The 27381-nt window shown below is 38.5% G+C and overlaps 1 protein-coding gene across 4 annotated transcripts in view; it reads left to right on the top strand.

Annotated features, from left to right (window-relative positions):
* The window catches only part of clec16a (C-type lectin domain family 16 member A), a 157624-nt gene extending 130629 nt beyond the window's left edge, over window positions 1–26995 (top strand). For 2 of the 4 annotated variants that reach the window (XM_004917946.4, XM_002939183.5), the window contains 3 exons: window positions 3710–3865; window positions 13832–13927; window positions 24591–26995. In XM_004917946.4, the coding sequence (XP_004918003.1) occupies window positions 3710–3865; window positions 13832–13927; window positions 24591–24958 (620 nt within the window). In that variant the 3' untranslated portion in view covers window positions 24959–26995. Of the gene's footprint in view, window positions 1–3709; window positions 3866–13827; window positions 13928–24590 lie in introns of all 4 variants that reach the window. The other 2 variants (XM_004917948.4, XM_004917947.4) reach the window with 2 other exon arrangements.
* Window positions 26996–27381: the final 386 nt, after the last annotated feature.

Below are 27381 nucleotides of genomic sequence, written 5' to 3'. Positions count from 1 at the left end.
GATATAATATTGATAACCTTCAAGTCACAATACTATTGGGCAACATTAAACAACAAAACGAGTAAGCAAATTCATCCATGAGTTTAATACCCTACAGTGCTGCCTTAACAGAAACAGAAGCTTTATCTCCAGATATAATTATTGCTCATCCTGATGCTGCTAAGAGGGATTTGCTAGGGGGTGAGTTTCCATCACCTTAGATCAGATTTATAACATTTTTGTGTTTTTTTTTTTTTGTTTTTTTTTAATGCAAATAAATGTAATGATTTTTCAATTGCTGTATAAACATTGTCTGAGGAAGGGGCCTTAGTTGTCCCAAAAACTCACACTTGCTTAGTTAATTAAAGTAATAATGTATATTTTTCTATTTTGAGCTATGGCTAAAACAGTACTATACTGTGTGGAAACCTTGGTAGTGAATTTGAGGACCTGATTACAGAATGGGTATGTGCTTTGGATAACAATTCTTATAGGGGCAGATTTACTAATCCACGAATTCGAATCACGAATGGGAAAAATTTGGATTGGAAACGAAAATTTCTGAAGATCGCAAATATCCCGAAAATGCTTACGAAAAAATCGTATTACTCATGATAATATCGTATTGGCGATCCGAAAGTCACAAAATTTTCGTACTGACCATTGTAAACAGCGTCAGAGCCTTTCCGAAGTTTTCGTGCGGGCGTGAAAAAATCGGCGAGAATATGCTCGGAGCGTTCATGTCTTAGTGAATCTAACCCATAGCGTCCAGTGCAAAAACAGTGTTCTGCAGACATAGACAATTTACATTCTATAAAATAGGCCTCTACTACACTTGTAAGGTGCCACTGCTGTGTAGAAGCAGATCAGACATTAAAGTCTGGTGGATAGTTGTTCCCACAAAATCAGCTGGATGTCTGTTCTAAATATTTATTGTTATTTTAATAAAATAAAGTCTAATAGTGGCTAAATCTGCCCTTTTGACCCAAATGGCAGAAGCTCCAGATAAACAGCCAACTTGGCTACACACACTTGTGGCCAAAAGAGATCATTCTCCAAAAGTTCAACTGTCCCAAAGTAAACAAATAAGGCAGATAGCCTATTAATTCACTGATCTGATAATTTTGTGTTTATAGTGATATGTCCTCTGGCGAAATAGTTTTTTTTTTTTTTGTTTTTTTACCATTCCTTTGCATTCTGCACAGAGTTGGGTCATTGGGACCATACACACATAATAAAATTTTGAGTTAATGTAATTTAAATTAAACATTGACTGTAAGAACATTTCCCCACCTATTAACCAGAGCACCTACTGTGGCACATAGTGAAGCTTTTGTGCCGAGAAAACGGAATTGCAGCTAACCTGCCAGAAACCTGCTGGTTGACAGAAATGAATAATTTCTACGAAATGATATTGTTAGAAATCCAGATAACGCCAGTAAAATTCTGTTCTTTGAAACACTGCCACAACTTTCTGTGTAGAAATAGAACTGGAAAGAAATCTGCTACAGATAATGTCACTTCTTAACATTTCCAGCCTGGTTATGTGTAAATCGCATGCTAGCATTATCACTAGAAACATTGCAGCCCAAACTGCAAATATGCAAAGACTGACCTGAAATGAATATACCCCACCAGCAACAGGGCATTCTTTATGCAAAATTGTGATGATCTATGTTCCCCGAGCCTGGGGTTGGACACAGACAATCATTCCATGTAACCTGTATAAAAATTGTAACTTTGGCTTTTATTTTTGTAAAGCAATGTAATTAAAAAAAAAAAAAACAACCTTTGCCAATAAGTTGGTGAGTTTATTGATATGGATTTTGGGGGATAACCCAGAATCAAACATGATTTTACGATATACCCAGGAAGTAAACCTTATTAACACATGGTGATATTATTGGCAATATACTTATAGTGCTTAGCTCTGCTGCTTTCTGTTATATATCCAGGTTCCATTTATTTTGTTGCGTGTGGGGGCATCACATTTCACTTCATTTTTTATTGAGCAACAAAAAGTTCTGACCATAGGAGCTGGATAGAATTTGTAACTATGGAGAGGGTCAGAACTGGAAGGCAGCAGGTTATTTTTTCCAAATGGAACGTGTTAAAAGTTAATCAAACTGTGAAAATTCCCTTGCATTTTTTTGAAAGTGCCCTTTGCAACAAATGAGTTATGATACAAAATACTCATGCTATTTTTCTTGGGAAATTCACTTGCTCATGGTTTTTCGATAGCACTACCCAAGGAAAATATGAGTGTCTAAAAAAAAATCAGGGTGTTCTGTTTGGCTTACAAAGAATTTCTGCTTTAGCGAGTCACACAATTTTGTTCAAATTATCATGGGGTTATAGTGATCAGTTCTTAATACTCCATTAAATACAGAAATGGATGTGGCTTTATTCCTAATGCACCTGGTTTTTACGTTTATGCGTGCCCACTTTTAGTAGAAATATTTTTTTCTATCTGAAGTTTAAAAAACTTGAATGTACCCTTGGTATTAGGACAGGGAAATAGATGCCAGCAGGAAAAAGCCTGAGGATTTGAACCTCTTCAAAGCAAACTGGTATGCTCCAATAAAGGGTATGCTCTTATAACGGGTATGCTCCTATAAAGGGTATGCTCCTATAACGGGTATGCTCCTATAACGGGTATGCTCCTATAACGGGTATGCTCCTATAACGGGTATGCTCCTATAAAGGGTATGCTCCTATAAAGGGTATGCTCCTATAAAGGGTATGCTCCTATAAAGGGTATGCTCCTATAAAGGGTATGCTCCTATAAAGGGTATGCTCCTATAAAGGGTATGCTCCAATAAAGGGTATGCTCTTATAACGGGTATGCTCCAATAAAGGGTATGCTCCTATAACGGGTATGCTCCTATAACGGGTATGCTCCTATAACGGGTATGCTCCTATAACGGTATGCTCCTATAACGTGTATGCTCTTTCAGTGTCTGTGCTGTCACTTACTGAACAGCAAGGTAATTTTATTATTTACAAATAGACCATTGAATGCTTCTTACTGTTTTTTACATACTTTTGAATCAAACATACTTTGCTTTATGTATTTAAATAAAATACTGCATGAGCAAATCATATTTTTATTATTTTTTTTACATTTAACAACTTTAGTCAGATAAACCCTTGAGGCAAGAAAATCTGAATATTTCCACTGAATGTACTGAACTTCTCTGAACTCTTGGATTGGCGTAACCTCAGGGAAACCCTTTTCCTGTTCACTGTACTTTCATTACAGCACATACTTGTGTGGTAAAGTCCTTTGAACACCATTGGTAAATACAGCTGCTTATATAGAATAAATGCTGTGGTATGAAAACCTATCACTGCAGTATATTTTCAAAAAAATAAAAATTATTTTTTTTAAATCTCCTCTCTAACTGGAAACATATGGGTTGTGCATCATTTTAGTACATTGCTGATGTTGTGGCAAATTTTCATTTTTGCTGAATCTTCATCAAATGACATTTGCAGTTTAGTAACTATGCCCTATAGTGAAGGCTACTACAGAATGTATTTGCATGTTTGCATTTTATTTTTCTGTAACACAATTTTGAAGTTATATCTACCATAACAGTACATCTTAATCCTACTGCATATGTCACTCTGAGTGTGGTATTATGCACAGGCAGATTCTCCTTTTTTATGTAGGGCTGTCATTAATAGTGTTTGTAAATTGATACTAATGAATAATGTTCCTCTCTAGGCTTTGCAGTGGCGCAGTGTATAAACCAGCACAGTACATCTCCAGCATCATCACCATCCCCTCCTTCCAGTGGCAGCTCTAGTGGAAGCACCGGCGTTTGTGATTCTGTTACCACCAGCTTAACATCAACTCCCTCCACACTGCACAGTCCATCAGGTAATGTGCCATGCTTAGGCTGTGTGTAATTATAAACTGTAAGTGGTACAGCTGAAACATGATGACAATGAGAGCTGGCTCATAAATATGCAATAAATATAAGCAACATTTAAGATGTTAGATTTCATTCTTGATAAGTAAAGATTGCCTTGCAATAGAGTAGAGGTAAGCACACCAAAATTTCAACATGGAAATTTACCCCTTTCATTAAATCTTCTTGAAAACATTTTATTAGATGCTACAAAGTGTAAACTGTGTGGAATGCACGTTTCACGGAGCTCCAGCCTGGAGCCACACACTTTATAATTTATCAATAAAAGATTTGAATTAGGGATGCACCAAATCCACTACTTTGGGATTCGGCAGAACCCCCGATTTTGCATGACAGATGCAGCTGAATTGGAATCTTAATTTGAGGTAATCAAGGGGTTAACGACAATTGCACAGTGTTCAGCTTCTCTGTTTATGTGACAAAAAGTCACATGATTTTAAAGGAGAAGAAAAGGCATTTTGGCATTTTACTGGCAATAGAATAGCCACATTAGTGCCAACTACAACACTCTGCAGAAAGCTTTATCATACCTGAGTAAACAGCCCTAGAAGGTGGGGGACTAAATTCTTATGGGAGAGAGAGAGAGCTGTAAAGACTCCTGCCCCTGAAGGAGAGGAAGTCTGATACCCGAAGTACATGTTTACACAAATGAAAACAAGAAATCCTGTGTTTCTTTTAATAGAGGACATAGACTTTTCTGAAAAAGATTACTTAGTTTTTACCTTCTCCTTTATGGATTCAGATTTGGTTCGGCCAGGCACTTGGATTCAGCCGAATCTGAATCTTGCTAAAAAAAGACCAAATCCTGAACTGAATCCTGGATTTGGTACATGAAAAGTGTGTAATTCCCTGTTGAAATTTCAGCATGCTTGCCTCTAATCTACAGCTACTTTTGCACAGTCGATCAGGCTGTAAGGGGGTTACAGCAAGCTATAACAATTGCAGCAGAGTTACACATGTGAGTGCAGATAAGTGTGCTTTTTTGATAAAGCCTCATATTTCAGATGCCATCTTCTATTAAATACAGGCCTGAGTTTGACTGAGCCAACTGAATGCATTCACATTGTTGATTTTGCCTTGTCTACGTATTAATAAATCATTTGCGAATTGCAGCACAAGGTTTCCTTAGCACAGTGCTGTCCAACTGGCCCCCCACCTGTCTGGCTGCTTTGATGGCTTACCTTTGAGTAAGCATTCAATGGTATCAATACTGAGATTAACTACCCCCCTGCATGGTTCTCACCTCAGATTCAGGCTGTAATCCCTCTGTATTGTTTAAAAATGTAATCCCCTGTGTTTTTCACACCTTTTAATACCTGCATTGTTTACCCCCTGCAGTGTTCACACCTCAGGCTCAGACTGTAATCACTACCATTGTTCACTTCTTCACACCTCAGACATAGGTACTGTAGGCAGAGTATGGCACACATACAGCCAGCATAGGGCTGGTAGAGTATGGCACACACAGGCAGCATAGGTCAGGGAGGGTATGGCACACACAGGAAGGGTAGGGCAGGCAGAGTATGGCACACACAGTCAGGGTAGGGCAGGCAGAGTATGGCACACACAGGCAAGGTAGGGCAGGCAGAGTATGGCACACAGAGGCAGCATAGGGAAGGCAGAGTATGGCACACACAGGCAGGGTAGGACAGGCAGAGTATGGCACACACAGACAGCATAGGACAGGCAGAGTGCTGCCTGTGTGTGCCATACTCTGCTTGCCCTATGCTGCTTGTGGGAGGTGAACCTGGCAGGGGTTTGTTGTGGGAGTTTGTTAGCAGTTGGAAATAGCCATTAAATGGCCCCTAAGGTGTGTAATTATGTACTGGGGGTTGCTCTGCTATCCACAGGGGAGGAGGAGGCATATGGAATTTAAGGGTATATCTTAATATGACATAATATAATTCTTTCACATATGAATGATGGTTGATATCCCCACAGTAAGGACCAAGCATTTGGGATTTTGCTGTGCTACCACCATTGTGATAAAATAGGTGTGGTTTGAAGTGGGTGTGGTTTCAAAAAGGGGAGTGGTCAAAACTGGCTTCCATTAGCGGCCCTCCACCATGTATGCTAGAGAAATTCCGGCCCTCGGCACCGTAGAAGTTGGACAGCAATGCCTTAGCACATTGATAGCAATGGCATTAGCATGAAAGTCAGTTCAAGGTGTAAGTTGTTTGTATGTAGGTGCATGTTCTGATGTTGATAATAGCCAAGCTCACCATCAAATGTTGGGGAAAAGGTGATCATCAAAGACTTGATCATGATTAACAATCAGGTATACAGTTGTTTAAACAATTTTGTATGGAGAAATTTTATTTGCTTTAACACATTCTAACTGTGAAAAATCTGAGAATTGTAGCTGGCAATAGTCTTTGTGTTCACTCCCAGAATGGCTCTTTTATTTTACGTCAATTTCCAGGAGGTAATTAGTGCTGGCATGAAGATCGATATAGGCATCTTCGATTAACTAAAATTGCTAAGTGAATGGGAATGCACTTTTAACAGACTTTTAATAGTGCATTAAAAGAAGCATTAAATGGCTCTGATTTAAAGATAGCTAGAGCAAATGCAGTCATTAACGTATAGGATGTAAATATGCCTGAAGTGAGGATTTTTCTATGGAGTGTTATTTATAATGCAGATAAGCTCTCTTTAGTATAATTCAAGTTTACCGTGAGGTTCAATTTTAGATTCTTGGCTTATGAGTGATGATGAGTTGTGTGATTGGGCTGAGTTGTAAATTGCCCTTCAAAAGTGTCAATATCTGAGAGAAGATAGAATCTGGTCCATAATTCCCTTTATTACTTCATCATTAACTTGGAAGTTGTAATCTACAGTCCTGGCATAAAGGCAATGATACACAGGGCCCGGTGTAAACAGTTTGCTACCAGAAATCCAAATCTTTGTCTAATTATAAGAAGGTTGTTATTACACAAAAACACACACACTTAATTTACTTATGTAAAATAAATAGGGCAGGGCATAAGAATTATGTTCCTTGAACACTGGTCTTTTAGTTTTTTTCTGAAATATACCCATAATCCAGAAAATGAGATATCGAAATGTTAGTTGCTGTTTGTGACTTAAAAATAAAGGTAAAATAAATCTGATAAATTATGCTTTTTTGGAATATGATGAAATGTCTCTTTAGATTTTAAATAGTGTGTTATTTGGAATGACCCAGAGTGTATTTGTCTTACTCAGCTATAACTGGGAGAATATTATGGTCCCCTGGTATTTGTATTTTGAGCTTTTTTCAATGTTTGGAAGTAGAAACTGCGCAACAATGTTCTTTATTTGTTAGTGCAGCTTCTTTAGAGTTTCCTTAAATTTTTTCAAAAGCGGAATTCTGTTGTATTTTAACAAGACCCCTTACATCTGCCAGAGTCTAAAATAAACTTGCTTATTTTGTCTTTTTCCTTGGAATTCCCTGAACTGACCTGTACTGGCCTGCTATGCAGAAATGCATTATTGGGGAAACTGTGTTTTAGTTACATTAGGAATAGAAAGTACAGTTTTGTAGTAAATATATAGAGGGATTAAAGAACAGCTCTGATAGGGTTTAAAGGCAACATATTAAATGTACCAGTGCATTATACTCTAAATATAGAAGGATTGTGCTTAAAAAAAAGTTGTGTTTTGGACTGACTTATTGAGAAATTCCCCCAATACACTAGTAGTCCCACTGATCTGTTCCAATTCCTGCTGCCTCCTTTCCCAGGCTGTGCATGGGGGCCAGCAGCACTTGGCAAACTGCACTGAAGGATAGTAACCAATCAGCAGCTAGGCTGACCTGATAGGGAACTGAAGTCTTTGCTTGTGTGACTGCAGGGCTGTTATGGGCTACTCCCCCCCCTCCTACTGTGCTTCTGGCAGGGACCATTAGGATACGCCCACCCCTTATTTGAAACAACAACAACAGGGACCTGATAAAATCTATAGAGGGTTCATTTTTTTACAGACAGTATTTTTTTAGAGCAAAGTAAAACTAGCATCATACATTATTCATCATTGCCTACAAGATTAGGGTATTTTTCATTTATCCAAAATGTCTCCTTTGATTAGTGTTTAATAAACCACACATTTATTAAATCAGATCAGTGTGTTAATTTGTGAGAATGGGTTCAGCAATTTTTAGGAGTCAAACTCTGTTCTATTCTGTGTGGTGTTAGAGCACAACAATAAGTTCTAACATCCCACCAAAGCCTTAAGCCCCACACATGAATGCCATGCAAGTTAATGAGGGGCTTATAGCTTTGCAAAACATTGTTTATAGAAAAGAACTTGTTAAATATTAAAGGTGTTTTTTTTTTACCAACCATTATCGGTCATTACTGCTCTGTAAAGATACAAGTCTATCATTAGTTGTATAAACAGTCGTCCAAGACAGCAAATAGTTGTGTGTACAGAATATTTCTTTTTGAACAGGTTGGTACTTCCATGCATTATATGCTAACATATATAGGAGCCTATTACTATTTTTTTTTTTTTCAGGTAGTTTCTATTAAAGTCAAAGCATTAACATTGGTACATACATAGTATCGCTGGCTGTCTATAAGACATTATTACATACTTTTCAGCATAGTGCGGAAGTGCCTATTACTATTTTTATTTTATCACCTTGTATGTATCTTTATGATGTTTTACATTTTACCTGTTTTTCATCACAAAATGAGACCAATTTCTACATATTAAAAGCTAGCACACATGTATTTATATAAATCAGTTATAATATTTTATATAAATAATATGATATATTGTTGTATAATAACCTCTAATACTATATCATACAGTTTTACAGGGAGCAAATGATATTTAAAAAGAGGCTATAGAAGTGAAAGAGTAAAAGAGTAAATTGGGGAAATTTAATAAAGACTAATATAGGGAGCAAATAACTGCACTGGAAAAGCTTATTTTTTGCAATCAAGGCTACATTATTGAGCAAAGGCTTTTCAATTGCATTTAACTCTTTATAAGTAAGCCAACTATAATATTAACCTAAGGTCACACAGCAGGGCAGGCTTACACCAATTTAAATGTGGCCACTACAGCATTCTTAGGTTACCAATATTTGGGCTGTTTTTTTGTTGTTTTTTTTTTGGCCCCATAAAAATCCCGATTCTGCATAGAGATCTGTCCACTTGGCCACCATGCTGATCAGGTGGATTTGTATAATTTTCCCTCAGTGTGCATATGACTGCACACTACTGCTTGTATTGCCTTGCCATAGGTATTTCTGGTTAACTCCAGTGTTCAGTGTTATGCAAGCACAAATCCACACTTCTAGTTTCTATTTGCTTTTATTTGATTGCATTTAACCTGTGTGATACCCACATAACACATTTAGCATTAAAAAAAGATTATGTGAAACACAGACTGACACTCTTCTTTTTTGGCAGGGGAAAGTTAGTTTTCCAGCCATTGAAGTTCAAAGTTTAACTCATATGGAAATGTACTGCCATCATTTCATCAATTGTCATATTTATACAATTACAGCATTAGAATATTCGCCATGTAATTTACATGTACAGGTATGGGGCCTGTTATCCAGAATGCTTGGGACCTGTAGTTTTCTGGATAAGGGATCTTTCTGTAATTTGGATCTTAAGTCTAGACCTTAAGTCTACTAAGAAATCATTTTAACATTAAATAAGCCTTCCAGTAAGGATTAATTATATTAGGATCTAGTACAATGTATTGTTTTATTATAGAAAAAAAAGAAAATAATTTTTCAAAATTTGAATAATTTTCTTATAGTAGAGTCTATGAGAGGTGGCCTTCCCATAATGCAAAACCTTCTGGATAAGGGGTTTCCGGATAACAGATCCCATACCTGTAGTAGCTATGGGCCTTCAATTGGTAGAGCACAGGCAAGCACTTGCTCAAGTTTCCTGGGGTAAATGTGCTTGTAATAACGTTGATGTTATCTCCAGGGTCCTTTACATTGACTGCATTTTAGTTTTTCTTCTACCATTTAATTACATGGTAGGCTTATACTATATCAAGGTGTTGAAGACAAGTCTAAATGCATTTAACTGATTTTAAAGGAGAATGCAAGTCAAAATTTAAAAAGCATACTGCCCAATAGTCCTCCTATTGTTTAGTAAAAACGCCACACTTTTGGCTCACCTAATCAAATATTTACTCAGTCACACTTACTTCACATTTTCTAGAACAGGCAGCCATCTCTAAAAAGGTATTCTCCCTTCCTTTCCCTCCTTGCTTCATACTGCACATGTGTTTCATTCCCTCCCCCCCCCTCCCCTCTGCCAGAGCCGCTTCTGATTGGCTGGTGGGCATGTGTAGCTCAGAACAGGAGACAGGATCAAGTTACACACATGCTCAGAGAATAGGAAGGCTGCCACTGGCAGCCTACAGGAAGGGGAGAGAGATTTCAGTGATGTCACTGTAGTCTTCACACTGCTGTAGGCTGCCAGCACCATATCTCAGAGAAGCAAGCAGGGATCTGGGAATTTAGATATGCAGTAAGTACTTAAAAAGAATGCCTTTAGATTTACTTTTAATTTATATTAACCTTTCGTTGTCCTTTAAAAGATATGAAACAAATATATCTTTTAAAATCCTTTCAATAAATTTCATAGACACCAAGGTAATAAATGTATTCATGCAGGCATTGGTTTTGACTAGCAATATATACTTATATACTATGCGGAGGTAACAACTATGTAATAGTAATAAAAATGATGAAAACAGCAGCACACCAGTTGATTTGAAAAAGTGCAAAAGGCAAAGTTTCAGGCTCCAATCCAGCCCTTTATCAAGCCTATTTTTACTGCAATAAGTAGATCCTTCTAAAATTTCTTGTCACTCTTTCACAAGGATCCTTGGATTTATGTTTACGGATATTTAGGTTCTTATTGAATCTTAGGGAAGTGAATTTTTGAGACCATAGACCAGTTCCCTAAGCCTGCCCCCCTGTTCTCCTGCTGATCTGGCTCACTACTTTGAGACTCAGGAAAAAAATGTAACAGTAGTTGACTGTCATCAGCCTGACTTTATCATGCATCCTCCAAATCCCACAATCCCCTGCACACGTGATGTCAATAAGGAAAGGAACGTCACAGAGCAATGCATTGTGGGTTGTGTAGTTCCTGCATGCTGTCATGAAGCTGTGGAGAAGTTGTAACATCACTGTGTCAGTCCTTCCTCCCCTGTCAGGATTTCAAATGATGCAGAAAGAAGCTGAATTTCAGCATTTAAAAATAATATTTATTCATATATTCAAAAAAGATTACAGTGATAGGTATTTTAGGGCTTTCTGTGTTGTGTGGGGCTTTTTAAAGGGGTGGTTCACCTTTAGGTTAACTTTTAGTATGTTATAGAATAGCATATTCTTAGCGACTTTTCAACTGGTCTTGTTTTTTATTTTTATCATTTTTGAATTGTATGCCACCTTCTGCCTCTTTCCAACTTTCAGATGGGGGTCACTGACCAGCAGCCAAAAAACTATCACTCTATGAGCTACAATTTATTGGTCATTGTTGCTTTTTATTACTTATCTTTTTATGTATGGTCTCCTCTATCTATATTCCTGTTTTTTTTGGTTTTTTTTCAAATCACTGCCTGGTTACTAGGTTATATTAGACCCTAGCAACCAGATAGCTGCTGAAATTTCAAACTGGAGAGCTGCTGAACAAAAAGATAAATAATGAAAAAAATAATGCATAAAATAATGAGGACCAGTCGCAAATTGACTCAGAATAGCACTTTCTACATTACACTAAAACAGGGCTGTCCAACTGGTGGCTCACGACCCCCCTCTGTGTGGCCCCCCACCTGTCTGGCTGCTTTGATGGTTTACCTTTGTGTAAGCTTTAAATGGTATCAGTATTGAGATTAACTGCCCCCCTGCATGGTTCTCACCTCTGATTCAGGCTGTAATTCCCCTGTATTGTTTAAATATGTAATCCCCTGTACTGTTCACACCTATAATTCCTGCATTGTTCACCCCCTGCAGTGTTCACACCTCAGGCTCAGACTGTAATCACCCACATTGTTCACTTCTTCACACCTCAGACTGTAGGAGCAGTGCCAGCATTGTGTCATTGTATGTACTCTGTATGGCACACACAGGTAACATAGGGCAGACAGAGCATGGCATGGCACACACAGGCAGCATAGGGCAGGTAGAGTATGGCACATGCAGTCAGCATAGGGCAGAGTATGGCACACAGGCAGCCTAAGTCAGGCAGAGTACTGCCTGTGTGCCATACTCTCCCTGTCCTATGCTGCCTGTGTGTGCCATGCTCTGTCTGCCCTATGCTGCCTGTGAGAGGTGAAACTCCACTATATATGCTAGAGAAATTCTGGCCCTCAGCACCACAGCACTGCACTAAAAGTTTTTTTAACAGATTTTGATTCGTAAGCAAGAGTTTCCCTTTAACCCTTGAGGATAAAGTAATGAAACAATTTCTTTAATACTTCCACAAATGATTAGAAGGGGGTTGTCTATTCTTTGTCACTGTTATGGATAAGTAACAGTTCTTTTTTGCACAGTATTCTGTTGTACTTCTTGGCTGAGATTCTGTCTTTATAAAAGGACATTCAGATCACAACAGGCAACATACTACTTGAAATTGCTTACGTTACTGCAGGCTGATGTCACACCAAAATATTTGGCTTGAGGGAATCAAAAAGCTAATTACACATTCCAATTTTAGGTACAGTTTAAAATTTGGATCTAAATATGCCCTTTAAATTGACAATGGTCTACAACTGTACAGCCAGTGTTTAAAACTGGAATATTACCACAGTACAAAACACAGTAAACTGTAGTGGATGTTAGATTATTTAATTATAATCCATGTTAGAACTGAGTTCTAAGTAAACCTAGTTTCAATGCCTTTTCCACAACATTGAACCTAAAATGGCCTATTTATATAGGAACTCTTTGGCCAGGAGGTACTCTAGTTTATGGAGTAGTCCAGATGTGGTGTCGGACATATTATGACAATATTACCTTTACATTCTGGTACATACTTGTTATTTTAGGTGCAGTAAAATTTCCCATGAAATGTATGGCAGAATATTGATTTTCAAAATAATAATTGTGTTGCTAATTATTTCTAAAGCAACTGAACTATCGGCACATTGTATTCACTTATTGTCAGGTTAAAAAGGCCAGTTGGTGTTCTAAGGCATACATTATTCAGTGGGTTGAATCTGACATTTAACTACAGCAGTGGCAGTAACTTATAATTGTCTTAGGGCACAAAGAGTATACAATACAGGTATGGGACCCGTTATCAAGAATGCTTAGGACCTCGGATAAGTGATATTTCTGTAACTTGGATCTCCATAACTTAAGTCTGCTAAAAATCATTTAAATATTGAATAAACCCATTAGGCTTGTTTTACCTCCAATAAGGATAAATTATACCTAAATTGGGATTATGTACAAGGTACTGTTTTATTATTATAGAGAAAAAGGAAATTATTTTTAAAAATTAGAATTATTTGCTTATAATGTAGTCTATGCGAGATGGTTATTCCGTAATTTAGAACTTTCTGGATAAGGGGTCCGATACCTGTACAGTGCAAGAGAAAAGGCAGTTAGGTATGAAAGCTGGTGGGTATAAATGAAGATAACACATGGTCTATAACAGTCTCTTTTCTTGTCATTGGGTTAGACAAAATAATTTTGTAGAAATGGAGGCACTATAATCGACTGTAAGTGTTGGGAAGGTAAGATATTAGTTTGTAAGCCATACTGTATGTTGACGGTGACATAAAATTCTAGAACGCCAGAATGCATTTGTTTTGTTGTCTTTGTCTAACCTGCTATTTTAATGTGTCATATAACTTCTGTGCTCCTTTCCTTTTTGTATTTTCCTTTACTTGTTCCACTGTTACAGCCTCTATTATCTGTCACTATGTTTTCCTCTAGTAAGGTCTGGCAGGAAAGGAAGACGACGAGTGTTTAGTCTATCGGAGGCAGACAGTCACGGCGGACACTGGGTTTAGGCCATCCAGCGGCAGCTGCCTCAGTGAGTCTTACAAAATATATGGGTTCCAGACTTAGCTTATTAGAGATCAACCACAGATCCAGTGTCCATACGTGGTCATCATAGATGCCACATCCTAAATCATATAATCAATAAAAAAATTATCAGGTTTAAATCTGCTTTAGGTCTGTGAATATTTAAAGGTAAAGCAAACAGATATAATAGCTAATGTTTACTATGGTTATAATGGAACCGTCTGTGATTGATGTACATTATTGCAGTCTTCTCCCTCTTCAGTTTGCTCTTCCCTTCTCAGGAGCATATCAAACACACACAAAAATTTCTCTTTATATACAGATACATTTGTGCATGCTTTGTCTTTGTATGTGACGTGTCCTTGTGTCTACCTTTGTCTGTTTGGCAAGATCACTGCATGTTGGAACAGCTTTGTATCATGTTATCCAAGTTCTTTCATTCTAGCCTTATCTTTTATAAAGATTTAATAACATTTTGGTTTCAAAGATGTTGGAAATCATGCACTGTAAAAATCATAAATGTAAGGTTCATGATCGTGCACTCTGGTTTCCTCCCACACTCCAAAGCAAGCAGGTTAATCTGCCGTTGATCAAAGTAGCCCCAGTGTAGGTGTGAGAATGTGAGAAAGATATTTGTTTGCTCTGTTGGAGCAGGGACTGATACAGATGATAAACAGTCTGTGTAATTGCTGTGTTATTTTGTCAGCTTTATATAAATATAGGTGAATAAATGAAAAATGTATTTTTAGCAAATGTAGTATCACAGGATGGCAGATAGTCACTCAGTAATTTGTAAACTGCAGCCCAAATATGGTGACCCTATTGTAGAGGAACATGTGTTGTCAGGAGGTAATGTAAAAGCACTGGGCAGATACTTTTATGGTGAAATTATAAAGTGCATGCAGTGACAATATTATGATGTAAATATGGATGCACCAAATCCAAGATTTGTCATTTTTCAGCAGGATTCGGATTTGGTGGAATCCATGACGCTGGCCGAACTAAATCCAAATCCTAAAAACCGTGTGATGTTTTGTCACATAAACATGGAAGTTGAAAATGTAGCATATGCCAATTAGCATTCGTTACGGTTCGGTGTTCGACCGAATCCAGATTCGGTGCATCCCTAGTTGTAAAATGAAGTTTTAATTTTTGGAGTCCATATCTCTTTAGGCTAAACAAAACAAAACTATATTTTGGTACGTGTATGACTGCCAATCCTGACCAATATCTATGTAATATGCTGGAAAATCCGCTTAGTGTGCCCTTGCCCTTAGACTCTTTGGGACTGCAGTGAGACCATGCATACCCAAAGTTAGACTGGGGGGTGCAGGGCCCCTGGGGCGGTAGCTCCCGCCGGCTGCATCCCCCTCCACACTCTGTCCCCCTTCGTGCCCCCCTTAACTCCCCTCCCGACATTCTCCCCTGAGTGTGCATATGTGAAATGCATCAGGGTAGGACACCGGCAGCTGGGGGAGCAGCAACAGACATCGGGTCTGGGCCGCTGGGACCCACCAGGTTTTTTTCCTGTGTCCCAGCAGCCCACTTCGACCCAGGGCATACCCCGCCCCCCCAGCCCTTTTATTGGGAATGGGCAGTTTGTCACTGTAAGGTAAAGAAGATCCAAACTGAATTTGGTTAGAGATGTGCAAATTTTTTCCAGATATGGATTCACAGTTCCACATTTTGCGATCAGTAAATACTTTTGCAAAACTGTGAATAAAGGCTATTGACTGTAATATACTCTGTGTTGAAGAAGTCACTGCAGAGAAAAAATGTTGTGGAAAAAAGCTGCCAAAGATAACCATCCATTGACTTCAGCAGTCGGACTGGGGCTAATGCCAACTAAATAGTTAATTACTGTGTAAATTGGTCATTCACATAACATGGATGATTTAAAGGACATGTCAACCCCCAACTAAAAATTTTATCAGTGAAAAGCCTCACAGCATTCTTTAAATACCTGCCACTCCAGTTGCTCAAAAGCAAACAGTGAAGCTGCAGCAAACCCTGTAAGGATATCTTATAAGAGATAAACTGTGGGTAATTGTAGGGAATATGATAAAAATAAAGTAAAAAAAAAACCCAACCAAATGTGTGGCTGCTAAGGTCAATGCTTACTTTTCCATCACATGCAATTGGTTACACTTAAGGTTGTTAAGTTTTAGGCATATAAAATTGGGAATAGCTTGACACCTGTCCCCTACTGTGTCACTGCCACCTTTCTTGTACCTGATCCTGCCCCAGCACCTAGTGCACCAAAAAATGTAATACTTGTAAAAAGTGACACATACCAGGCACTGTCAGAAAGATTGCAAGAAAGATAAGGGCACAGGTATTCCTTCCTGTGAACTCCAAAGGGTGCTTAGTGCGTTAGGAATGTCTGCATTCAAAGGAGAGCGGAGATTTGTGACGGCACTTCTTTATCCGGCTTTGAAACGTAACACGTCTTCTGCCTGCCTCACTTTCCCTTCTAATTACAAAAGCTTTTATTTATGAGGTAGGCAGGCAGGGAGACAATACAACTTCCAAAAAAAGAGCTGGATACAAATGCTCTTTTCTTTTAAAATGTTTTTATTTTCCTTTTTTACAAACAAATAAAACAGATATAAGAAAGGGGGAGAGAAAAGGGGGGAAAAAGAGAGGAGAAGAAGGGTTGGTAGGGAGTTTGCACATTTTGCTCGCGTTGGGGTTAGTGAGACTTAAGGGGTTAATCTGGTAAGTTCGGGGTGTCTGCTGTTGTAGGCAGGGGGTCCCCTTCCACATCCAGCCATGGTTGCCATACTTTCTCAAACTTTGCTGGGCATCCTCTGGCAAGGTATGTCAATTTAATGGAGGGTAGGGCTCCGTTAATGAGCTTGATCCATTGCTTTTTTCGGGGGGGTTTGGGTCCCATCCAGCGCAGAATAATACATTTCCGAGCATAGTAGAGCAGGGATCGGGCAAATTGTCTAGAGGCAATGCTTCCTACTTGGTCCTCCAGGATGCCGAGTAAGCAGGCGTATGGTGAGAGGAGGGGAGGATAGGCCAGGTGGCTTGACATATGTGTGGTGATGTCTATCCAGAAATCCTGGATCCTAGGGCAGTTCCAGATCATATGTAGAAAGTTTGCTTGGTCTGTTTGACATCTATGGCACCTGTCAGTTTCCCTGCGGCCAATTTCCTTTAGCCTGACCGGAGTAAAGTAGATCTGCATCAAAAATTTGTATTGAATTAGCCTATCCCTTGAGGATATCAAAAAGTGGTATAGATTCTCTGTTACCTCCTCCCATTGTTCCTCTGTTAAGTCGCCCAGCATTGACCTCCATTTGAGATAGGTTCTGTAGAAGGGGGCCTGCGAAGCTGAGTTCAATAGGGAGTAGAGCCTAGACACCAGCTTGGGGGGGCTACAAATGCTCTTTTCAACAGGCATAGTGTAAGGCACTGAATTTTTTTTAACACTTTTGTTTTGTATTTCTATTTTACTGTAACAGAGAAGCCTTAATGAAAATCCACCCATGGGGAAGGGACTCCGGCAGCTGTGGGAGTGGCGACAGGGATTGGGTCGAGGCCCACCAGGTTTTTTCCCTGTGCTCTGGTGGACTCCAATGGGTTTTGAAATTTTTCACCAAATTTTGCAGCAAAACAAGGCAGATTTGCTCATCACCAAAATTGACACCTTTCATCACCAATCTTTATAAACCTTTGCCTCTTTATTTTTTCCGTTTATTTTCTATTCCATTATTATATTGTTGTATTTGCAGTGCTGTTTTGTTGGTTTGCTGTTCCTGAAGCAGTAAAGAATTATAGAAGCTTTTGGGCTTTTTATTTTTTCATAAGGCTAAAGAACAACTTTTACGCTCTAGGGGCATTGTTTCTGTTGTCTGCTTAGTAAGCTTAGTTGGACTTTTGTGCCACTTAAAGGAGAAGGAAAGGCTATGTCACTTGGGGGTGCCAAAATGTTAGGCACCCCCAAGTGACATTAATTGCTTACCTTGTAACCCGGGGTGGTGCCCCTGTTAGTAGAGAACAGCACCAGCCCGGGGCACCTGCGAGCGTTGCCTCTTCCTCGTTCGCATACTTGCAAAACTTTAACAACAAAGTCGGCTTTTCACTCTACTGCACATGCGCCGGGATTTTGCCGGCAGAAGAAGGAGGAAGAAGGAAGCGCTTGCTACAGGTACCCCAGACTGGTGCGGTTTTCTCCTAACGGGCTCAGCCCGGGGTACAAGGTAAGCGATTAAAGTCACTGGGGGGTGCCTAACATTTTGGCACCCCCAAGTGACTTAGCCTTTCCTTCTCCTTTAACAAGTTCTTGGAAGAATTATCATCATCATTGCCAAAAGTGACATAACAGAATAACTGCCCCGTTTTCCCAGGAAAATCTGTTCTGGAATAGGATAATGGAGCCTGATGGGCTTTGGACACATCTCAGAAATGCCTGTGTAGAAGAAGCCCCCCCCCCAATGATATACAGTATCTATAAAAAAATCAGAAAGCTCTAAATTACAGGAAGGCCATCTTGCATAGATTCCATTTTTAGCAAATCATTTTAATTTTTAAAGATTTCCCTTTTCTCCTATTGCGTTTATGTAATGTTTTACAAATGATTTTTAGCAGAGTTATTTCAAATTATATTGAGATCCCTTTTTCAGAAAAAGGCATGCCCCAATCAAATAAATGAGCCCTCCATTATTTGTTTGTTTTTTGTGCCCATTAATTGGTATTCAGCATTAAATCCCCTTACAACTTTCAGCTATGCATCTTGCATCAAGTAATTTCGCCAAATATCCAACTGTATACTTTGACTGTTTTGGTGGTAATAAATGAGATTTATAGGCATGACCTATAATAAAACTGTTTGTTATAGAGTCTAGAACCACCTAGTGGGAAGTGCTATGTTAATGATATTTTTTCATATCAGTCATACAGACATAATATCCTGTTTTGTGTCAGTTATCATTTCTGCGGTCTTTTTCCTGCGTACTGTTTAGTCATAATTTTGAGCATGTTTATGAGCTGTAGTTCATAAGAAAAGCCAGATGATAAAGCTAAGGAGTAATGAAAGAGTTGACTGTAGAACATGATAAAAATAAGCAGAACAAGTGGTGATATTATTCTGGTGAAATGTTCACATTGGCGTCATCCTTTTAAACTAGTTAATTCTAGCCTGCTTCTACAGTACTATCCTTTCTGAATTTAGATTGTGGCACTGAATGCAAACACTTACATGTTTACAGTTCTGAATAATGTTTATACATGCTGCCTTAGGTTTGGTGAATCCTCAAATACCCAGAGAAGCAGTTCTATGAGATGTCAGATAATTCACTGTATTGACATTTTATACAACTATTAGGCGTCATTTTACCAAACACTTGTGATCTGTATATACACACAGTATACAATACAGTATATTGTGTGTCAGTCCTAAGATGGGAAGCTACTGGGAGCATCTTTAGATTCAAATAACTTAATTGCTAAAGGGCCGTTGTCGCCTTGGGTTTGTACAGAAGCCCAAAATATAATGTGCAGCATTATAACCCTACTTCTTGGTTAAAGGATCAGTGTAAAATGAAACTGGGTAAAATGGTTAGACTTTGCAAAATAAAAAATATTTGCAATACAGTTAGGCAAAAATGTATCTATAAAGGCTGGAGTGGACAGATGTCTAACATAATAGCCAAAACACAACTTCCTACTTTCAGCTCTCTAAGCCAGCGGTTCTCAACCTTCCTAATGCTGTGACACTTTAATACAGTTCCTCATGTTGTGGTGACCCCCAACCATAAAATGATTCCTAAAACCATCAGAAATATGTGTTTTCTGATGGTCTTAGGCAACCCCTGTGAAAGGGTCGTTCGACCCCCAAAGGGGTCCCGACCCACAGGTTGAAAACCGCTGCTCTAAGCTGTTTGTTAGTTAGTGACTTTAAGGGGGGGGTACATGGGACATAAGTGTTCAGTAAGTTTGTGAGCATGCAGGTCACATTCAAAAGCAAACTAACTGATCAGTTATGTCCCATATGCCCCCCCTCAAGTCACTGATTGGTTACTGACTGCTTAGAGTGCTGTAAAGGAGGAAGCACAGTTCTAAATAATGTTTATACATGCTGCCTTAGGTTTGGTGAATCCTCAAATACCCAGAGAAGCAGTTCTATGAGATGTCAGATAATTCACAGTATTGACATTTTTATACATTTTTATATATTAGGTGTCATTTTACCAAACACTTGTGGAAGCAGTGCAAGAGTGCACCCCTGGGTGCCCATTCAACCAGCACATTTTAGCCTGTCTGAACAACGTCAGGCAGCGCAGGGCAGCCCTATACTTACCGCCTGCTAGTCTGGCAGTGGCAAAGGGGATGCCTATGTGTTGATTTCATTGGCTCAGCACAGAGATCTACAGCAGTTCTGCAAGACAAGAAGGCAGACTAATACAGTACAACCTTCATAAATGGGGGGTAGTTTAAGAGCTCCAAAACAGAGCAGAGATCATTGGCAGTTCTGCAACATAGAAAAGTTACGTGCAAAGTAGTGATGTGCGGGTCGAGAAATACTCGACCCGCACCCGACTCGGCTTCCTCCCTCTATTTGTAGACCCGCGCCCAACCAAAAGGGGTGGGGGCGCACCTTTAAATTAGAGAGCCGGAAGAGAAAGCTGGCAGTGTATGGTTGCAGGCGGGGAGGGTGAGTGGAAGCGTTCAACCGGAACCTGCCTGCGACCCGCAATTAATGTTCTGAGGTCGGCCCTGACCCGTGGGTATCGGGCCAACCCACAGATCACTAGTGCAAAGTGCAACAAACAACACAGCTTTGCTGTCTTGCAGAACTGGGATCTTGTTCATTTTTAACAAAGGCCTTAAAGGGGTTGTTCATCTTTGGGCTAACTTTTTGTATGATGTAGAGGGTAATTTTCTGAGACAATTTGCAATTGGTCTTAATTTTTTATTATTTGTAGTTTTTATAGTTATTTTACTTTTTGTTTATCAGCTCTGCAGTTTGCTAGGGTCCAAATTACCTTAGCGACCAGGGAGCAGTTTGAATGAGAGACTGGTATATGAATTGCAGAGGGCCTGAATAGAAAAAAGTTATAAAAAGTATCAATAACAATAAAACTGTAGCCTCACAGAGCAATAGTTTTTGGCTGCTGGGGTCACTGACCCCCATTTGAAAGCAGCACAGCAAAGAGTTAGAAGAAAAAGGCAAATAGATAAACTATATATATAAAAAAAAATAACAAAGAGCAATTAAAAAGTTGCTTAGAATAGGTAGTTCTATAACATACTAAAAGTTAACTTAAAGATGAACCACCCCTTTAACTGCATGGTGTTTGAATGTTGTTCCCATGTCTGCATTGGTTTTTCCTGATTAAACTAATAATGCTTTACCTAATATGTTGATACTACATAATCAAGCAAAATAATAAGCATAACAACTACTATTAACAGCTGAAGACTGGCAAGTAGACAAACTGTGATGCATTCATAGTTCTCCTGTGCTACTGTCTAAGCCCCTTATACCTCCCCTTCCCTGGTGGAATTAGTGGGAGCTCAGTGTAGGTTCTGTCTTCTATCCATGGAGTTTATTAGTATTCATGGCTTAAGGAAGTTTAGTGAGTTAAAAAGCTAGTTTAACATAGATGGAGTTGTAATGTAATAAAAGGCACTCAGTAATCCATAGCAACCAATCAGCAGGTAGAATTTTCTGGTCACCTGGTTAAAAGCAGACATCTGATTGGTTGCCATGGATTACATATAGGGGATCAGCTGGCAGAAAAATGTGCAGTTGCCTTTGGCTTTAATTGCAGCCGGTACTCACGGCACGTAAAGGTGGATATTGGCCTTTAAGTGCTCAAGTCTGCAATTAGCGGAGAAGATACCTTGTGTGACATTATCCTAAGTAATAGAAATAAGCAGTTCAACAGAGGGCCACATTTTCCCTCAGATAAAATAATGAGTATATTTGGGGTAAATAGTTACTAATACACTACAGAAAGCATCCAGTTTGGGGCACAGAAGAGTAACACTCACATTTTTATTATACATTATGGAAATAGTTAATTTGAAAGATGTTATCAGTGAGAGTGGGATGTGTGAAAATTAAGCAACTGTTGTAACTTGAAATATTGCCCAGTAATGGTGAATACTGTACGAAGGGCCAAAAGATTACCAAATTCCCTTCTGTTTAAGGAGATATTGACACTAGAAATTAAACATGTTTTTACATCTGTCATAAAATTGTCTTTGAATGCAGTTTATAACTTTGCCTTAAGTATTTGCCTGATGCTTTTACATTACCTAACTGATCCCCATGTTCCTCTATGTAGGGGGCTGCCGTATTTGTGCAGCAGGAGTCTGTTAGAATGAGAAGCTATAACTAACAGTTAGGGAGGGACAGTCAAGTTGGTAAAATTTCAGATAACAATGACTTACAAAAGCAAAAAAAAAAACCATGACATATAGGTAAGTTTAATGTGCATTAATATTTTGGAGTAGTTTTTTAGTGTAAGTATCACTTTAAAATACATAGCTAGACTGGGCAAATGGGCAGGTGGTTATCTGTTTTGCTACATACATTGTGGGCTAAATTGGTTGTTGCAGGAAAACATTTGGTCTTTCTGCAGTCCCTAAAAAGACTACCCTTAAGCAGGTAAATAGAAATATAAGTAAGCCAGGCAATAAAACAAAGTAGAAATGTAGGTCAGGCCCCGTGCCCTGTGCCAACAGCTATTGATAGATCATATTCACAAAATGGGAAACTTGCATAGAAATGCTATTTTAGTAGTGTTTTTAAATGATTTAACAAATCATCTCTTTTAATGTTTGTTGATCAGTCCTTTGTTTTAGCAATTATAGGGTATTGGTTTTCTATCTCAGAGTATCCAATCCTTCATGCTGATGTTATTTTGGATTTAAAAAGGGAGCAAAGTAAATAAGACATTCAGTGATGGTCACTGCTATTCAATAATGTTCCCAAACTGGAATGTGACTCCTTAGCTTACTCCCACCTAGAATATGTAGTGGCACCTGCATTGTGGTTTTGATGCTCCCTGAGCTGCGGTAGGAAGTCTTAGCAAGCAGTGTTGCTTGGAAATTAAAGAGTATTTTCTATTAGATATATTAAACGCTGTATAATGAATGTATACTCCCAGGCATGCCTATACAGTTAATTCAGTTACATCATTTATATATTAAAGAGTTGGGATTGTTGTTGCAGCACCCAAAGAACCTCTTTAGCTGTGGAAATGATTTCTTCAGAACCTGAGAAGTTAACGCCTAAAATAAATTATTTGGATTTCTGTTTAACTTCTACTCAGGAAACACCCTTCTTTGCAAGTTCCTTTTCGTCAGAATAGGGCACTTGGTCTCCTACTGTAGAACTCCTACAGAAATTACTACAAGAAGGAATAAAATTAGCTTTTACATGTCCTTTAAAAAACCTATTATGTGCATAGAAATGCTATTTTAATAGTGTTTTTAAATGATTTAATAATTTAACCAAGCATTAATATAAATTACAGACTGGAATATGAACAGAGGGACTGAATAGAAAGCTAACTAATAAAAAAAAGAAATAGTAACAATAACAAGAAAATAGTAAAAATAACAAGAAAATTGTAGCTTCACAGAGTTTTTTGGCTGCCGGGGTCAGTGACCCCCATAGAAAGCTGTAAAAAGGCAGAAGAGGAAGGCTGATATCAATAACTAACTATACTACAGACAAGTTGGAGAGCTGCTAGGGATAGGACATTCTATTAAATACCAAGAGGGAATTACTAAAAAAATTGTTTAAAAAATTTGTTTGAAACCACAAAATTTCATAAATAGCAATCAATTATAAAATGATCTGAACCGAAAATGCATGAATGAAAAAAATTTGTGGAAAAGTCGTAAAAAACACAACTTTATCAACATATGTCGCACGATAATCATGACCCGGAAAACCTCTAAACCATGAAACAAAAGATGCCACTGATTTCTACATGATATCAACAGGTTTTGGATGGTGTATTTTTCATTCCGAATTGTGGGCAGTTTTGTAACATCGTAATAAATTGTAAAAAAACTGATGTTTTAAATCATTTTTTTTCATGAGAAATTTGGGTTTTCAGCAGCAAAAAGCCAACAAGTTCATTTAAAGGTGAACAACCCCTTTAAAAAGGAGAGCTGTCAGGACAATGAAATAGAGTTAGGGATATTTTTTTTTTCCATTTTACTACAGCTTGTGCATATTGAAGAAGAACTATTTATAAAGCACTGTACAATGGATTACATGCAACTTCTGATCAAAATAAGCTGTCGCACGATGCGTTTAGTCCTCCAGCAAAGCAAATGCAAGTCTCCCCCAATGTCACCCAGTGTATGTAGTTAGCAGGGATGCGCCTGTCATTTCCTATGGGATACATTTCAGGCTGAAAATACATATTTGAGCCACTGAACACCTGGCAGCAATAACATAGAAAGCTAAAGGTGTTACCACTTTATTATTTCACTCATTGAGTGCATTCTCCTGTCAAGCAATGTGTCTTTACTGATATGTTGTATTAGTCCCTATACCTCATTGAGATTGTTGTTGTCATAACAACCTTTTTTCTTTCATAAAAATGTACTTTCTTGTTGTCTTTTTTGGTCTTTTCTTTGTATATGTTATTTAATAGTAGCACATTCTAACAAATTTCAATTTTTTTAACTAGATGATGCAAGTGACCAGCCTCAGTTGACTACATGCAATCAAGAAGAAACTGCTGATGAGCATCAGGCAGCAGTCTCCAAAGCCAGGACAAGTTCTTTAAACAAGTCAGACACTGAAAAAACCAACTTGGCTCCCAGTCTGACTCCAGCACCCCAACCAACTATTTCTTTAATATCTGATGAAAATGGAGATGCGTTGAGTGTGGAATCCCTGACTTTGGTTCCTCCTGTCGATCCACAAAGTATTCACGCGATCAGTAGCATCTTACAAGCTCACACAGAGTCAGAGACCTCTAGTGAGAATGAGGATAGCAGCGGTGGCCACGGTGTTCTTCCAGACACTGACGAAGTAATAATGGAGACAAAATGATACATCTATTTTTAAGACATTGGAAGCCATAATAATGACTTGAGCTAATCATTCAACTACCATTTGCAGCTCTTTTCTTTTGGACTGAGGATTTGATTATTTTTAGCACTGTCCTGTTGTTGTAATGATTGGCTTTCTCTAGACATTCAGAAGAAATAGCCATGTACAGAAGTTACCAGCCAGTTGATGTCCCTGTAAGAACTGTCCTGTGCTGCTTTTAATGCTTCAGCTTTCTGACCAGATGTGGGAAAATATGATACCTAATTTAACTTAATTTAAATCCACTGGAATGATAACGATTCTTGATTGTGATAATCAAATTGCTTTTGTGTTGATTTTGGTTAGATTTGTGATACTGTCTCCTTCCACAGATCCTGTCCAGTATTTAAGTGACGGACACCCACTTCATCCTTGTACACCAGGGAGTCTTTGCACTGGCTTTGTCACTTAAACACATTGTTAGCGTTTCCTTGTACTTCTGTTCATTTCATTTTAAGGTGTTTTTGTCTGGTCTTAGCTGGAGGCCTATTATGTCTTTTCTTTCTGTTTTCATTCTTGGTAAATGAATCACCATAGACCAGTGGTTGTCAAACTTTTTCAGGGTTGTAAAAGTTGGACTTGAAGGACCAACCTTTGACCAGAGCCCCTTTAAAGGCCTCCCTTAGGTCATGAAATATTCACAGATATAGAAACATGGGATACCAACTACATATTCACCCCAATTCTCCCCCTAACTGTCCTTCAGGTCAGACCCCCCCGCCACCACTGACCACAGTTTGGGAACCACTGGCATAGACTGTAACTGACCAGGTTAAAGCCATAGTTTAAAGCTTCTTAAAGAGAGACGATTGGAAATGCAAAGTTCAGCTTAGGTTGCTTAGATTATTGTACTGTTCCTTCACTGCCCATTTTTGGAAGTCTGCGTAGTCTTCTGCTTTTATTTTCGAAATTCTGGCTGTAACGTTCATGTCTTGCATATGAATAAACCTCAACAGGAATATGGTCATTCTAGTCCGCTGAAAACCATACGCGCATTATTGGCATACATTCTTCCATAAATTATACCTTATTTTATTATTGGGGGTTTTTTTTGGGGGGGGGGGGGGGGGCAGGCATCACAGTCTTGGTAATATGACTAACAAATAATTAGGAAAATATATTTTAATCTTTGGATTTCTTTTTCTTTAATGATTATTGAACTTTGTAATAATGACAGGTTCCAGTCCAGCAAAAAGCCTCTGGCTCCTATGAAGTCTCTAACAGGTCATATTTATTATAAGTTAATTTTTAAATTTATTCCAATATTTCACATGCCCACGTTTGTACTGTTATAGAGATCTGTAAACATTAAAGTTCAATATTGGTTTTTTTTAACCTTTAAATATTAATTTATTGCTCCTGTGCATTATGTCTCTATTAGTCCTTTTTTGTGCTCTGTTGAATTAGAATTTAGTTTAACAGCATAAAACCATATCCCCCAGAAGGTATGTCCTTCATTGTCACATGTAGAGACTGCACAGTATGGGTTGCTTAAAGGAGAATTAAAATCTCGTTGAAAGATCAAGTTAAAATACTATGTAGTACATAGAAGAGTTCTGTCCCAAGTACAGCAGGCCTGTGCTCTCCAACTGAAGGTAAAGGCTCTTGTGCACTTGTAGAGCCATTAATGGTCATTTCTTGTAATCCAATGGCATTGAACCCAACCTGACTCTCTGGGCTTTATGTAAGAAGGGCAGTTGGTGTTCCTGTGACATAAGAAGCATTACTAAATATTTCCACACACACAAGAATGTTGTGGCCCAGTACAGCTGTATCGTCTACATGCCACCTATACACTGCATTGCAGCTTTGGCTGTTCCATAACGTCACTCACACTCAGATTTGCCTTTTTGTATTAAATTAGTTGGTGTTGTTTCTATCAAAGCTCTCTGACTTTTAGAATTTCTTGCTATTTACTCATTTATTCACACTGTTTTTAAAGGTTGTTTATTCCACATAAGACTGAAGTTCACCATTAAAAGACCTGACTTTACCAAAGAGAAACCCTCTGCTCATTAATTTCTTATTTTTCCTGTTTAATGACTGGAATGACCCGTAATGCCTTATACATCAGTTTAGGAAAACTGGTGAAATAGCAATTCTGGGTATTATAGGATGATGAGGTGGGTAGAAGTGCAACCTGGCCAAATTCGATTAAAATGGACTGCGGATTAGGATTGATCTATTTAACTGTTCATTCTGTGCAAATGTGTAGAGTTTGAAAAATGGTTTTGTAGTTTATGATCATAACATTTCCAAGGGACTATTCCATGTCAAGGTTAACCCTGCATGGTGGACCCAACTATAATTTTTATAGGATGGCTCCTCCGTGCTTAGTTGCATTTTTGGGGGAAAAGTGAATGGTTTGTGAACCAGTAACAGGA

The sequence above is a fragment of the Xenopus tropicalis genome, chromosome 9 (genome assembly GCF_000004195.4).
Source record: "Xenopus tropicalis strain Nigerian chromosome 9, UCB_Xtro_10.0, whole genome shotgun sequence".
In the NCBI taxonomy this organism is placed as follows: Eukaryota; Metazoa; Chordata; class Amphibia; order Anura; family Pipidae; genus Xenopus; species Xenopus tropicalis.
This window is presented reverse-complemented; position numbering and strand designations above follow the sequence as displayed.